This window comes from Polyodon spathula, chromosome 29 (assembly GCF_017654505.1).
Source record: "Polyodon spathula isolate WHYD16114869_AA chromosome 29, ASM1765450v1, whole genome shotgun sequence".
Taxonomy (NCBI): Eukaryota; Metazoa; Chordata; class Actinopteri; order Acipenseriformes; family Polyodontidae; genus Polyodon; species Polyodon spathula.
The window spans coordinates 4,969,547-4,984,119 of NC_054562.1; the positions used below are offsets into that span (position 1 = coordinate 4,969,547).

The 14,573-nt window shown below is 46.9% G+C and overlaps 1 protein-coding gene and 1 pseudogene across 1 annotated transcript in view; both read right to left on the reverse strand.

Moving 5' to 3' along the window:
* Positions 1-718, reverse strand: part of LOC121302073 (calcium-activated potassium channel subunit alpha-1-like) — a 5,917-nt gene extending 5,199 nt beyond the window's left edge. The window contains exons 1-2 of the mRNA XM_041231880.1: positions 585-718; positions 75-184 (exon numbers count right to left, since the gene is read on the reverse strand). Of these exons, the coding sequence (XP_041087814.1) occupies positions 75-184; positions 585-659 (185 nt within the window). The 5' untranslated portion in view covers positions 660-718. The remainder of the gene's footprint in view (positions 1-74; positions 185-584) is intronic.
* A 2,473-nt stretch (positions 719-3,191) lies between these two features.
* LOC121302169 lies at positions 3,192-12,226 on the reverse strand (annotated as a pseudogene).
* Between the last annotated feature and the right edge of the window lie 2,347 nt (positions 12,227-14,573).

The following is a 14,573-nucleotide window of genomic DNA, read 5'->3' on the forward strand; positions in this document are numbered from 1 at the left end:
GGTCTAGTCCTGTATATATTACAATGCAGCACTAGTCCTGTATATATTGCAGTTTGGAGTGGAGGGACTCTCACCTGCACACCTTGTCGAAGTGTTTGCCTGTGAAGTCTCTGGACAGCTCTTCAGTGTAAACCTCATTGTACAGACCCAGCTTGTAGTGACTGCGCCAGCTGCCAGGCTGAGCCTAACAAGAACACACAGCGACACACAGTTACACAGTGACACGCTATCACACGCAGTCACTCACATGCAGTGGAGAGCCCGGAATCTCTGTGTGATCGCTCTGTATCGAGGATATTGAAATGCACACAGTTTGTGTGTGTGTGTGTGTTTGTGTGTGATCGCTCTGTACAGAGGATATTGAAATGCACACAGTCTGTGTGTGTGTGTTTGTGTGTGATCGCTCTGTATCGAGGATACTGAAATGCACACAGTCTGTGTGTGTGTGTGTGTGTTTGTGTGTGATCGCTCTGTAGAAAGGATATTGAAATGCAGTCTCTGTGTGTGTGTGCATGTGATCTCTGTGTATTGAGGATATTGAAATGCACACAGTCTCTGTGCATTACCACTCTTCTCTAGCTCACCTGTGCTGGGCTCTGCATTGTGAACAGGTTAGCTAGCAGTGTGGAGAGCCCTGGCACCATGCAGCCCTGAGCCATGAAGCCCAGTTTCAGCTCTGCTAGGCAGATGACAGCGTCCCCCCCGGTGCCAGTCCCAACTGGGGATGTTCTGCAGGTACACCTGTGTGTGGGAGAGAGGGGGTGGGGGGGGTGGGGGTTACAGTATTACTGATGCACGCTTTTCTTTTTAATTCATTACATGCTTTAGAATAAGTTGATACACAGAACTGGCGCCCAAAGTGTCAATCTGATACCATAAGAAATGACTGGACATGTCAACTGATAGAAGAGGCAGGGCTGACTATATTAACAGATATAATCAATCAATCTTTATTTTATATAGCGCCTTTCATAGCGGAGCACCATCACAAAGCGCTTTACAAGATGCAGCAACAACGAGAAAATCCATAATACTTCAAATACAGAGAAATGCATCATACATGATATACAGTAAAAACACACAATGCATAATACATTAAATACAGTGGAAAGAGCAGAATACATGATAGCAGCATAATACATGAAATAGTGCATTAAATACAGTGGAAAGAGCAGAATACATGATAGCAGCAGAATACATGAAATAGTGCATTAAATACAGTGGAAAGAGCAGAATACATGATAGCAGCATAATACATAAAATAGTGCATTAAATACAGTAAAGAACAGAATACATGATAGCAGCATAATATATGAAATAGTGCATTAAATACAGTAAAGAACAGAATACATGATAGCAGCATAATACATGAAATAGTAGCAGCAACACAGCAGCTAATAGCAGAGAACAGGCTTCAAGAGCATGGAAAGCAAAAGAGAACAGGTGGGTCTTGAGAGTTGATTTAAAGCGAGTGACAGTGGGAGTAAGACAGGGCTGTCTATGTTATCTGATATGAGAGACAGGACTGACTATAGAATATAGCGTGTTTCAATAGTGTTTGTGGTTCTGTTGTGCGCGAGTATAACCGATAGTAACTTGTGTGTGCATCGCTAGTTATGTGCGAGATTGATTGCGATAGGAAATGCTGCATGTGTGCTGCAGTGTGAGTTTAAATGGGTAGCAGCAGACTGGCGTTACACAGAGTGTGTCATTGTGCATGAGCGATGGTTCATACAGGATGCTTGGGTACGCGAATATTGATAGGAATACAGTGCTGTATAGAGGTTATGTGTAAATGTATTCTCTATGTGTGCCAGTAACCATACTGTGTGTGTTTACAGATGCAATAGGCAGTGTGGGTGGCTGGGTCTATGTTTGCTGTGCATTTGTCGCCCAGTCCCATTGTGACATCACAATCTACAAGCTCAGCATTCCGTCTGCCAGTTCTGCGCTCTGTGATGTCATCACAGTAAGGGGCAACACTATGTTTTTGAACAAAGAGAAAGAAAGAAAAGCAGGTAACAGGGTTCAATATACAATTTATTATACTCTATGATGGTATAATGTAAAGTTTAACTAACAGCATTTCTATAAAACAATACACTACTGTGTATTTTAGTTACATGTGTGATGTACAGTACAGTAAATTACAAAGAAGCTGCTCTACAGACAGCAGGGCCCGGTCATCACTGGCTGGTTGGGAGTGTTTGGGCGCGCTGGGACAGTGATCCGCTCCGAGCAGCTCGGTGACAGAACGTTCTTCACACCGGCTCAGTCCCGCTCCCCAGGGCGAGCGGAAACGTTCTCGCTCCCAGCCGCTCACTCACTGAACACTGCCTTTGTCTTGATAAAGACCAATCAGCCTGGTCTAATCATCTATTACTTGCATATTAAAAATCAATTCATTCCATTTGGAGGGCAATGCTTTTATTTTAAAAAAGTAATGTACATTTAAGTCCCGATCTGTCGTAGACTTATGATATGAATATATATAATATATATATATATAATAATCATGACTATATATATATATATATATATATATATATATATACACACACACACACACACACACACACAAGTGCTCCCCCTTTCTTTCACCAATGGTGATTGTGATCACTTGGCAGTTTACATAGGTCTGACGTCACAAAGGGTTAGCAATCGTGTGTGACTTGTGTGTGTAGTATACATATATATCTAATCTTATATATATATATATATATATATATATATATATATATATATATATATATATATATTTTTTTTTTGCATTTACAAACAAACAAACAAAAAATGGATAAACAAACCAACACAGAAACAACGAATACACACATACAGGTACGATTACCCCAACCCTCCGCCGGGACTCTGGGATTACCCAACCCTCCGCCGGGACTCTGGGATTACCCAACCCCCGCCGGGACTCTGGGATTACCCAACCCTCCGCCGGGACTCTGGGATTACCCAACCCTCCGCCGGGACTCTGGGATTACCCAACCCCTCTGCCGGGAGTCTGGGATTACCCCAACCCTCCGACGGGACTCTGGGATTACCCTACCCCTCCCCCGGGACTCTGGGATTACCCTACCCCTCCCCCGGGACTCTGGAATTACCCAACCCCTCCCCTGAGACTCTGGGATTACCCTACCCCTCCCCCGGGACTCTGGAATTACCCTACCCCTCCCCCGGGACTCGGGGATTCGCACTCCCAGCTGTTTAAGTTTACAGCTCTAACAAAATAAAACTAAAAATTCCCTACGTCTCACCTGCTTGGAAATTTAACATGCACGTTTGGTTTGGTGAATGGAAAGTTCACGGCAGGGGAGACACAACCACTTGAAGTGACCACGAGTGTATCTTGGCACCTCCCCCACTCCACCCCACTCCACCCCACTCGACGTTAGGAGAGAAGCGCGCCCACCCCGAATCACTGACTCAGCTGTCAGGCAAGGTAGTGGGAGGCTGTATTGAACTGTAAACCCTGATCTCGGTGTGTGTGGATGCTATGAGGACGGTCAGTGTCTCAGTGTCTCTGGATGCTATGAGGATGCTCTCAGTCTCTCAGTGTGTGTTGGTGTCAGAGGGGCACAGCCCCAGCTGTTTATCTGACTGACTGAACTGTGGATTATCTGACAGCGATAGATGAGTGAAGACAGAAAAAGAGATGGACGGATAGCAATAGAGGGATAGAGATAGAGATAGATGATAGAGATATGGATATAGATGGATATAAATAGACAATAGAAGAGATAGACAGGAAATGCATGTAGCATTTGAAAGCGTACAACTAGAAATACTAAATCAGGTCTCTGTTTTCACTGAACGTCTCTGATGGTTATAAACAGTAAACAAACGTTTGCAGTGTTTGGATCAACAGCCTTAATTTCCATCCCTGTGTGTCTTATTAAACTCATAGCAGAACCAGCAATGGATGGAAGCTGATATGCGATGGGAGACTTCCGTCGCTGGTCAGTCTCTGCACCTGCCGGTCATTCACCCACGCGGAGGAAGGTCTTCAGCTCCAGCGGCCGGATTGCTGGCTGCCGGTCCGAGTGGCCGGACCCCACATCCCCAACGTGCTCTATCCGAACCGAAGGACATCAGAACAGCTCGAAGGAACCGTCGCCATTCTTCACGAAGCTCCAAGTCACCTCCAGCGACACCTACATGGGAGAGTTGAGAGGAGAGTAGAGGGAGGAAAGGGGAGAGTGGAGAAAGGAGAGAGACAGGAGTCGGGAGAGGGGAGAGCAGGGTTAGAGGAGAGGAGTGAGGGGAGAGAGACAGAGGAGTCAGGAGAGGGGAGAGCAAGGTTAGAGGAGAGGAGTGATGGGAGAGAGACAGAGGAGTCGGGAGAGTGGAGAGCAGGGTTAGAGGGGAGAGTAGAGAGAAGGGGAGGGTAGAGAGGAGACAGAGACAGGAGAGCAGGGTGAGATGGGAGAGGAGAGTGAAGAGGAGTGAGAGGAGAGGGGAGAGAGCAGTGAGAGGAGAGTGGAGGAGTGAGGACAGAAAAGGAGAGAGCAATGACAGGAGAGTGGACAGGAGAGAGGAGTGAGAGGAGAGGGGAGAGAGCAGTGAGAGGTGAGATGGGAGAGTGGAGAGAGCAGTGAGAGAAGAGGTCAGTATGCAGTGTGCATACAGGAGTGATGAGTACTAACCAGTAGGGTAATTAAATGAATTAGAGTAGAGTTGTTTAGAACAATGTTTTCATGACTGTATAAACGCTGGCGCTGGTGTGGCACTCACCTCCGGTGTGTCGAAGATCTGCTTCACTTGCAGGATGTTGTGGACATGCCAGCTGTACTTGGAGAAGCTTCCCAGGGGAAGGGCATCCCTCCTGACGAATGCTTTCAACAAAAAAGCAAACAGACAAACAAGAGAAAATATTAATAAAACAGACAAAACAAATCAAAGAAAGCTTATGAAGGTTCACCATGTTTTTATTGCACGGTAGTTTAGCAGTGTCCCCCCCACCCCCCCATGCTTCTCGCACGGTTATATAATGTGTTTATCGTAGTTTACCCTGGTGTGCTGTGTTTATTAATATGTTTTGCTATACCTCGCAGTTCTTTACAATGCTTAGGAGGCTGTGTGCTTCAGTGGTTAAAGAAACAGGCTTGTAACCAGGAGGTCCCGGGTTCAAATCCCAGCTCAGCCACTGACTCACTGTGTGTGACCCTGAGCAAGTCACTGAATCTCCCTGTGCTCTGTCCTTTGGGGTGAGACGTTGTTGTAAGTGACTGCTGATGCATCGTTCATACACCCTAGTCTCGTACCTTGTAAAGCGATTTGTGTTGGTGGTCCACTATGAAAGGCGCTATATGAAAATAAAGATTACTATTATTACACGTGCTGTATTACACTGTGTTTATTACACTGTGCTGTGTTTGTTTGCAATGAATCCTGGCACGGTCTACCTGTGGTGGAGTTGGGGAGTCTCTTTTTGTTTCCTGCGGAAATCCTCTGCTGCAGCGCTTCGAAGAAACTCTGCGGGATGTGGAACACCAGGGGCTCCGGCTTGCCTGGGAACAGAGACAAATCCACACGAGATTACAGATCCACGCGGGAATACAGATCCAAGCAGGAATACAGATCCATGCAGGAATACAGATCCATGCGGGAACACAGATCAACGCGGGAATACAGATCCACGCGGGAACACACATCCACACGGGAATACAGACACACATGGGAATTCTGCAGTTTCAACCCATCCCCCAGACCTCTCTGTGCTTTACAATGCTTCCCTGTGCTTCACCAGACCCCTCTGTGCTTTACAATGCTTCCCTATGCTTTACCAGACCTCTCTGTGCTTTACAATGCTTCCCTATGCTTTACCAGACCTCTCTGTGCTTTACAATGCTTCCCTATGCTTTACCAGACCTCTCTGTGCTTTACAATGCTCCCCTATGCTTTACCAGACCCCTCTGTGCTTTACAATGCTTGCCTTTGCTTTCCAGAACCTCTCTGTGCTTTACAATGCTTCCCTATGCTTTACCAGACCTCTCTGTGCTTTACAATGCTTCCCTATGCTTTACCAGACCTCTCTGTGCTTTACAATGCTCCCCTATGCTTTACCAGACCCCTCTGTGCTTTACAATGCTTGCCTTTGCTTTCCCAGACCTCTCTGTGCTTTACAATGCTTCCCTATGCTTTCCCAGACCTCTCTGTGCTTTACAAAGCTCAGGCGCCGACAATCAGTTCAGGGTCGCTGGTGTCAATCGGGCTGATTTCCCATTCAGAGTGAAACGAGTGAAGAGACAGCTGCCTGGGTTTGTGTGGATCTCTCTTCTCCTCCACAGAGTCTAAAAAAAGCAGCAATCATCACAAACCCAGGCAGCTGTTTCTTAATTCACTCTGAATGGGGAAATCAGCCCGATCGACACCAGCGACCCTCCCCTGTGGAGAGCTTGATCCGAACAAACAATCAAATAATCGGTTTCTGCAGCACTGACTACAACACTGTGGATGAGACTACATATTATTATTATTATTATTATTATTATTATTATTATTATTATTGTTCTTATCCAAGGCGACTTGCAGGTGTTCCAGAGCAGTACAGGGTTACAATGCAAGCTTCATATTTAAACTACACTGTGTTTAAAGTAAGTGCAAATAATAACAATAATAGTGCTAGAACACAATATGAACTAGGTTGCAGCCAGTTAGGATCACAGCGAGTTATATCATATTATCATTATATGTACTGAAATATGAAGCTTGCATTGTAACCCTGTACTGCCCTGTAACACCTGTAAATCGCCTTGGATAAAGGCGTCTGCTAAATGAATATGGTAAATTGCCAGTAAATTGCACTTGAAATGAACCCAGATCCTCTCACAGCCCTCCTCCTCCTCACCATCGAACTGGAAGTGCATGGTCTGGTGGATTCGCTCCGTCACGCTGGCCAGCCATTGGTGGAAAGGCAGGGTCACATGGGCTTCGTCTGTCGGCAGATTACTTCCTGTGACAGACGGACAGAGAGAGAGGCAGACAGACAGTGAGGCAGAAATTAAACATAGGGATGCAAATTCAATACAGGGATGGGAATAAGACTCTCATTGCAGAGCAGCGTGAGGCAGTCCAGGCTTTACATTCGTTCCAGGGGAAGAAGAAAAATACAAACTGTACTCACTCAGACTGCAAAGACACAGGATCCCAGTGATTCTGCATCAACAACACGACCAGGTAACCCTTGGTAGCCCTTAGTAACTCCTATGCCCTCACCACTCTCTGTGTGAAGCAGTGTCTCCTTCCCTCTGTCCTGAGTGTGACCAGCTTTACAAAGACGTGTTTGAAAATAATTGCCCAGTTGGCCTCACCTGCTAGTTTCAGCGCGGAGGAAACAACCTGTTTCCTGGGTGCAGCTCTCCGCATGCTCCCAGCGCTCCTCCCATCTCTCACTGTGACCGGAGGGATGCTCACTGCGGGGGCACAAAACACACAGCCATGTCTGCTGGTCCAGTGATTAAAGAAAAGGGGCTTGTTACCTGGAGGTTCAAATCCCGGCTCAGCCGCTGACTCGCCGTGTGTGTGTGTGTGTGTGTGTGTGTGTGTGTGTGTGTGTGTGTGTGTGTGTGTGTGTGTGTGTGTGTGTGTGTGTGTGTGTGTGTGGGACGTGCTCCGTCCTTCGGAAGAACACGAATTAAAGAAAACGAGGTCCTTGTTGGAAGGATAACGAGCTAGTGACTCTGCAGCAGCAGTTGCTGTTGAAGCATAGCTCAGCCCCCCTAGTCTTTGTAAGTCGCTAAATGACTAATTAATAATGAGAGCCCAGCATGCAGGTAGCTGAGCATCTAAAGGTTACAGATATCCACACCAGTCTGCTTGTAAACGTGCACACCGGCTGGAGTTTATTGCAGTGCACCATTCACAGCCCCAGTGACCTTCCCCACATTCACAGCTCACTGACTCAATACAGCGTTAAGCTAACATCGCCATGCAATTAAAACCTGACATCGCTAGAACACTGCTCCCCAGTTTAGCAGTAACATCAAGCTTCAATCAGTCTGCGCGGCTCGGTTCAGATTCTGTTTCCTAAACGTTTACAATGTTGAATTATAAACGTTTCCAGCTATGGTCAAACGTTTTGCATCACCTAGATTTTTAGGATTGAAAAAAAAAAAAAAACAATATGAAGATAATTGAGATCTTGTATTTAACATCACGAAAGGAAACCCAAAACGATATCGCAAAAAAGTCTACAGGAAGCCATAATAGCAGTGCAGTAGTTTTTGTTAAGGATACAGGGGAAAACTACAAAGCAGTGTGTAATTCAAGATTACACGTTATTCAGCGTGTTTCACGTGACTTTATGATGCAAAATTAGTTCCTTCTATTGTGAACCGATTAAAAAAAAAAAAAAAAAAAAAAAACAAAGCCATCATGGCAAGCCCTGTATTACAGGGCAGTTACACCCCCTCACCTGCTGTGGCGCCCTCTCCCTTGATCTTTTTGGATTCTGCTGCTACGCTGGGCTCACTGTGAGGGGAGGCAGCAGAGGGGTAGAGCAGCAGAGACTCTGGGTTTATCGTCAGACCTACAGAAAATGACATTGCTCCCCCCTCGTTATAAGGTCAAGGCGTCCCTTCACACAGCGGGACCGGTCCCCCCCCCCCCCCCCCACCTTCAGGGTCACCGTTAATAAACCCGCTGAACTCCTGCTGCAGCTTGGGGTTGCTGGTGAAGGCGCACAGGCAGGCGTAGAAGTGGACGCACCTCCTCCCCGCCTCTGCTGCTCCTCCTCCCTCCTCCTCGGACCAGCCGCCCCCCCGCGCACAGTCTGCTGGCAGGAGCACTGGAACCTTATCCCCGTGGGCCCCTGCGGCCCCTCCTGGCCCTTCCCGTGCTCGATAAAGGAGGTGTGCAGGTAGCCCAGCGGATGCCGCTTGCTGGCATTGCACTTCACCACCATGATGCTCCTGGTGATCCTCTGCACCAGGGGGCCGGACAACTCCGTGGCCAGCTGCCAGATCGCCTGCTTCGCCTGCTTCGCCTCCTGGGACGCCTGGAGGGAGCCCAGCACGGAGCTCTTGAGCGTCAGCGGCGAGGCTTCTAGCCGGCATTCCGTGGCCAGCTTCACGTGGAGGCAGGGGCTCTCCGGCGCCGCCCCGGGGGTGGCTGTCCGGCAGCAGGCAGGGACGTAGCAGCGGCCAGAGCTGACCTGAGTGAGCAGGGCCCCTCCTTCGGGGGTCTGGATCTCAGCCTCATCCACCCCCAGCTCCACGAAGCCCCTGTAGTCGGGGCCGCGGTTCCGCTGGCACACGGAGTAGAGGCGCGGCGAGGAGGAGGAGCCCGGGTCCAAGCCGGTCACCACCCTCACGGCCTCCGCGCTCGGCTGGGGCTGCTGCTGCTGGCGCCGGTTGCTGCTGCCGCGCCCGGCCCCATCGCGGAACACCGCCCCGCACCTGAGAGGACAGAAGACGAGAATATTGCTTTTGTTTGCCCAATTATTTTGACACCTGATTTTCCCCCAATATAGACATTGATTTCATTTCGTCACTGGTTCATAGGCATCACATATACAGATCTCGTTTACAAGGGGGTCCTGGAAAACAATAAAGGGCAAACACTATTCAAGCAACACAATGAAATGCGTGGTTAAAACTTCAGACAGCAGCCTACAGATATCAGAGCACAGAGTGAGGAGGACATGAGTCTGTTTTCTAAAGCAGACTGGAAGTAAAGCATTGGCAGGAGGTTCTAAGTAATGCCCTGGTTTACAGACAGTGTATTGGTCTCCTCGCTGGTTTATAGACAGTGTATTGGTCTCTTCGCTGGTTTATAGACAGTGTATTGGTCTCCTCACTGGTTTACAGACAGCGTACTGGTCTCCTCACTGGTTTATAGACAGTGTACTGGTCTCCTCACTGGTTTATAGACAGTGTATTGGTCTCCTCACTGGTTTATAGACAGTGTATTGGTCTCCTCACTGGTTTATAGACATTGTATTGGTCTTGTCACTGGTTTACAGACAGTGTACTGGTCTCCTCACTGGTTTATAGACAGTGTATTGGGCTTGTCACTGGTTTATAGACACTGTACTGGTCTCCTCACTGGTTTATAGACACTGTACTGGTCTCCTCACTGGTTTATAGACAGCGTTCTGGTCTCCTCGCTGGTTTACAGACACTGTATTGGTCTTGTCACTGGTTTATACACAGTGTATTGGTCTTGCCACTGGTTTATAGACAGTGTACTGGTCTCCTCGCTGGTTTATAGACAGTGTATTGGTCTTGTCACTGGTTTATAGACAGTGTACTGGTCTCCTCGCTGGTTTATAGACAGTGTACTGGTCTCCTCGCTGGTTTACAGACAGTGTACTGGTCTCCTCGCTGGTTTATAGACAGTGTACTGGTCTCCTCGCTGGTTTATAGACAGTGTACTGGTCTCCTTGCTGGTTTATACACAGTGTACTGGTCTCCTCGCTGGTTTATACACAGTGTATTGCTCTCTCCGCTCACCTCTGGTTCTTGCAGCTCAGCCCTCGTGTCCCGTTGTAAACGCCGCACTGGGGGCGCTTCCGGATCCCGCGTAGGGTTGGCTTGCCCAGGTTTGACAGGAAGGGGGGGGTCTTGATGCGATCACGCGGGCTCAGGGAGGGGGTACCGGGCACTGTCGTCAGGGTCACTGCTGCAACTGCCACTGGGCTGCCCTCCATCGTGTACCCCTGCGTGGCGAGAGCGAGAAAGAGAGGGAGAGGGACAGAGAGATTGTTTTGCGTTTGTCGTGTTTGAATGACGTGTCTCTTTTTGATGTCGTAATGTTATCTCTTTGTCGTCTGATAATAAATAGTGGGCAATAAGTAATTGAATTGTGGGGCTTGACAACAGGTAGGAGTTTTGAGCAGATAAACGTAGATTTTATGTTTGACCCGGTCGCCGAGTGAAATTATTTACAGGTGCAGTTATATCTGACCTGAAGTAGTGTTTTTTTACATTGTTAATGACCCCCTCTTTGACTGCCCCCCAATAAATACTCTATATATATATATATATATATATATATATATAGATATATATATATACTATCAGTATTGTTTAACTTGTTTTTTGAACACAACTCATAATCCAAAAAGTATTATATTGCAGAATTTATCACAAGTTCATACATATGATGCTGTACCTTTACTATAACTTTATAGTCCAAGATAATTTGTAACACATTTTCACTAGGACATTGGAATTGATATTTAATTCTTATATAATAATAACATGGGAATTAAAAGATCGCACGTAAACGTAATTATAATATATTTCCGGCTTTCATTCCAGATCACTGCTAGACCAAAAGGAAGGTCTCCTTGGGAGTGAAGGGGCCCAGGGGAAGCCAAAAGCTTGTTCTTCCAGACTGCTAGACCCTCCTCCCAGGGGACGCCAGGGCTTGGTTTCGCTGGGATTCTTCTTGTTGACCGTTTTTGGAAAACGCATTTCTGCAGTAAACACGCCCGGTCTTAACACCGCCGGTGCTCCGCAATCACTGCGCTCTGCGGCGAATGTACCTGGAAGTTTAACCCCTTCCGCTCCCGTCTCTGTTTGGCTGGCTTTGTCTCAGACAGGTTCGTCGCCATTCCTTCTTACAAACTGCGGTCGGCGTTGCGGCTGTAACGAGGCACGGGGTTGGTCGGCGAACGGCCATGTGACAAGGCAAAGGGGCGGGGATGGCTGAGAAGCGACGCGGTGTGTTCTGGGAGTTGTAGTGCTATTAAGATTCAGCGACAGCTGTGCTAAAAAAAAAAAAAAAAGCCACGTTAGTATTTAACCCTAGTTGAAAATGTATGTTTGCAGTGCAAGTACTCTAAGAAAGGCTGCAACACATTCAAGCTAATTTGTACGCCAGATCTACCTTTTTATTAAAAAAAAAAAATCGATAGCACTTTTTTATTTTTCAAATAAAATGGTAATCATAAATAATAAAAGCTTAAAGTGGAATAAGTTGCTGCTTCTGCTCCTTGACCTAATCTAGTGTTTTGAGCCTTGCTGTGTCTTCACTCAGCCTGCCCTGAGAATGCTTTACTACCCATTCTCCACATTGAGACCTGAACGAACCTGCTTGCCGAGGGAGGGGAGAGCAGTCGCTGGAACAGCACAGTGCTTTACTACCCATTCTCCACATTGAGACCTGAACGAACCTGCTTGCCGAGGGAGGGGAGAGCAGTCGCTGGAACAGCACAGTGCTTTACTACCCATTCTCCACACTGAGACCTGAATGAACCTGCTTGCCGAGGGAGGGGAGGGCAGTCACTGGAACAGCACAGTGCTTTACTACCCATTCTCCACACTGAGACCTGAATGAACCTGCTTGCAGAGGGAGGGGAGGGCAGTCACTGGAACAGCACAGTGGGAGGGGAGTACTACCCATTCTCACAGTGTAACTTCAGACAGGCCCAGTTACCTGATCTAAACATTTAACTTGAACGAGTCAGTTTGGGAGGGAGGGTGACTGCCAAGGGGGGGGGGGGGCAGTCACTGGACAGCTCAGTGCTTTACTACCCATTCTCCACATTGAGACCTGAATGAACGTGCTTGGGGGAGGGGAGCAGTCGCTGGAACAGCACAGTGCTTTACTACCCATTCTCTACATTGAGACCTGAATGAACCTGCTTGCCGAGGGAGGGGAGAGCAGTCGCTGGAACAGCACAGTGCTTTACTACCCATTCTCCACATTGAGACCTGAACGAACCTGCTTGCTGAGGGAGAGGAGGGCAGTCGCTGGAACAGCACAGTGCTTTACTACCCATTCTCCACATTGAGAACTGAATGAACCTGCTTGCATAGGGAGGGGAGGGCAGTCAAGGGAACAGCACAATGGCATTCAGAACATGGCACGCGATCCTAGAACCTTATTCAGCGTCCCTCCCTGGTGTCTCTCCTGCTCTGGTTTGGTGCAGAAGTAGCCAGTTCCAGAGTTCAATGTGAAAAACCAAAAGCTGGATTGAGTAGTTTCCCCAGTACCTGCCAAATTCCACAGCAGCAAGCACTTGCAATCCCATCTGGAGACATTCACAAAGACTTCTAGTTAAAGTTTGTCATTTTTTTGCCCCAGTTATTAATTTGTCACTTAGCACACACTTTTATCCAAAGTGACTTAGAGAGACGAGGGGTAGAACTATGCATCACAACATCTGCTGCAGTCACTTACAATAGGACCTCATCTGAAAGACGCAGCACAAGGAGGTTAAGCGACTTGCACAGGGTCATACACAGTCAGTGACTGAGCTGAGATTTGAACCAGGAACCTTCTGGAAGGAAGCCTTTATCTTAAACCATGTGATTGCTACAGGATGTCTCATAAATCAGACTCCATCACCACAGGCAGGGGCGGTAATAGCAGTTGTGTCTGTCATTTGGGGTGTGAAATATCTTTGACGTGAAGAGGAACATACATGTTTAGGTGTGGTGCAGATGAGCAATACTGTGTGTGGCTGGCTGCCTGAATAAAAAAAAAACAAAACTAAGAATCCCATGAAATCCCTGCAATGAACTCTCTTCACTTGCTGTAGTGCACCTGTTTTTCACTGATGGGTCTAATTTAACAGCAGTTCATGGCAGTGATATTCTGTAACAACTACCCTGGCTAAGGGCATCTAACAACACCTGTTATGGCTGTGGCACTTGCATGATTTTGAGTGAATCCAGACCTGACTCATTTAAGAAACTCTGTGATGTGATTAATTGATACCATTTTCAATCTGTATATAAAAAAAAACAAAAACACACTTGTACCTCCCCCTAATTATTTTTTTTTAATGCAAAGCATCAACTTAAGTCAAGGATCAGCTCACGATTAGGCTTAATGTTGAATCCATGAGACCAAGGCCTCTTCCACTCCTGGTCTTTGTTCCAACCCTGTTCTAAATTGATTAACTGAACCAATTAACCCTCCGTCCAGACCCTGAGGTAGTTCATTATCTCATTGCATCTGCTCTCAAACCTGGAGCGGAATCACCCTCCAGGACCGGGTCAGGACAGACTGACAGAAGAGCTCTGTCCAAAATACAAGAATGACACCAATCGATCCAAAATGATTACATTTACTACAAAAGCGCAAAATCCACCTAAATGAATGCATTTGTACAAACAAAGAACCGAAGCAAGGTGAACATCCCCTCCAGCGAAGAATACTTAGAAATTTTAAAACTGTTTTGCATTCGAAAAAAGTTGCCCTGCCAAGACACACATGCATTATAAGATAGACATAGATAGGACACATAACATGATTTGTTGCATCTGCCAAAATTCACAACACTTGACACCTTGGCATTTATAAAACACATTGACTTGCAGTAATGCGACAGACATCCGAGCTTGACTTCCAAACAAGGCCGCTCAATAGCATTGGCACCTCAGAACAAAACGAAGAAAAAGAAGGGAGATTCCCAACACAGGCACATCCTCTGTAGGGTTTCCGTTGAGGCAGCCCCTATTTATTCTTCATGACGGTCAGCATTGAAAAGATTTGAAATTAAGGCATTTTATTACTAGAAGAAAACATTTCAGCTTAACAGGATTAATAAAAATAAAAAAAAAAAACAAACAAAAAAAAAACCACACAACTGTACAGCTCGGGCCAAG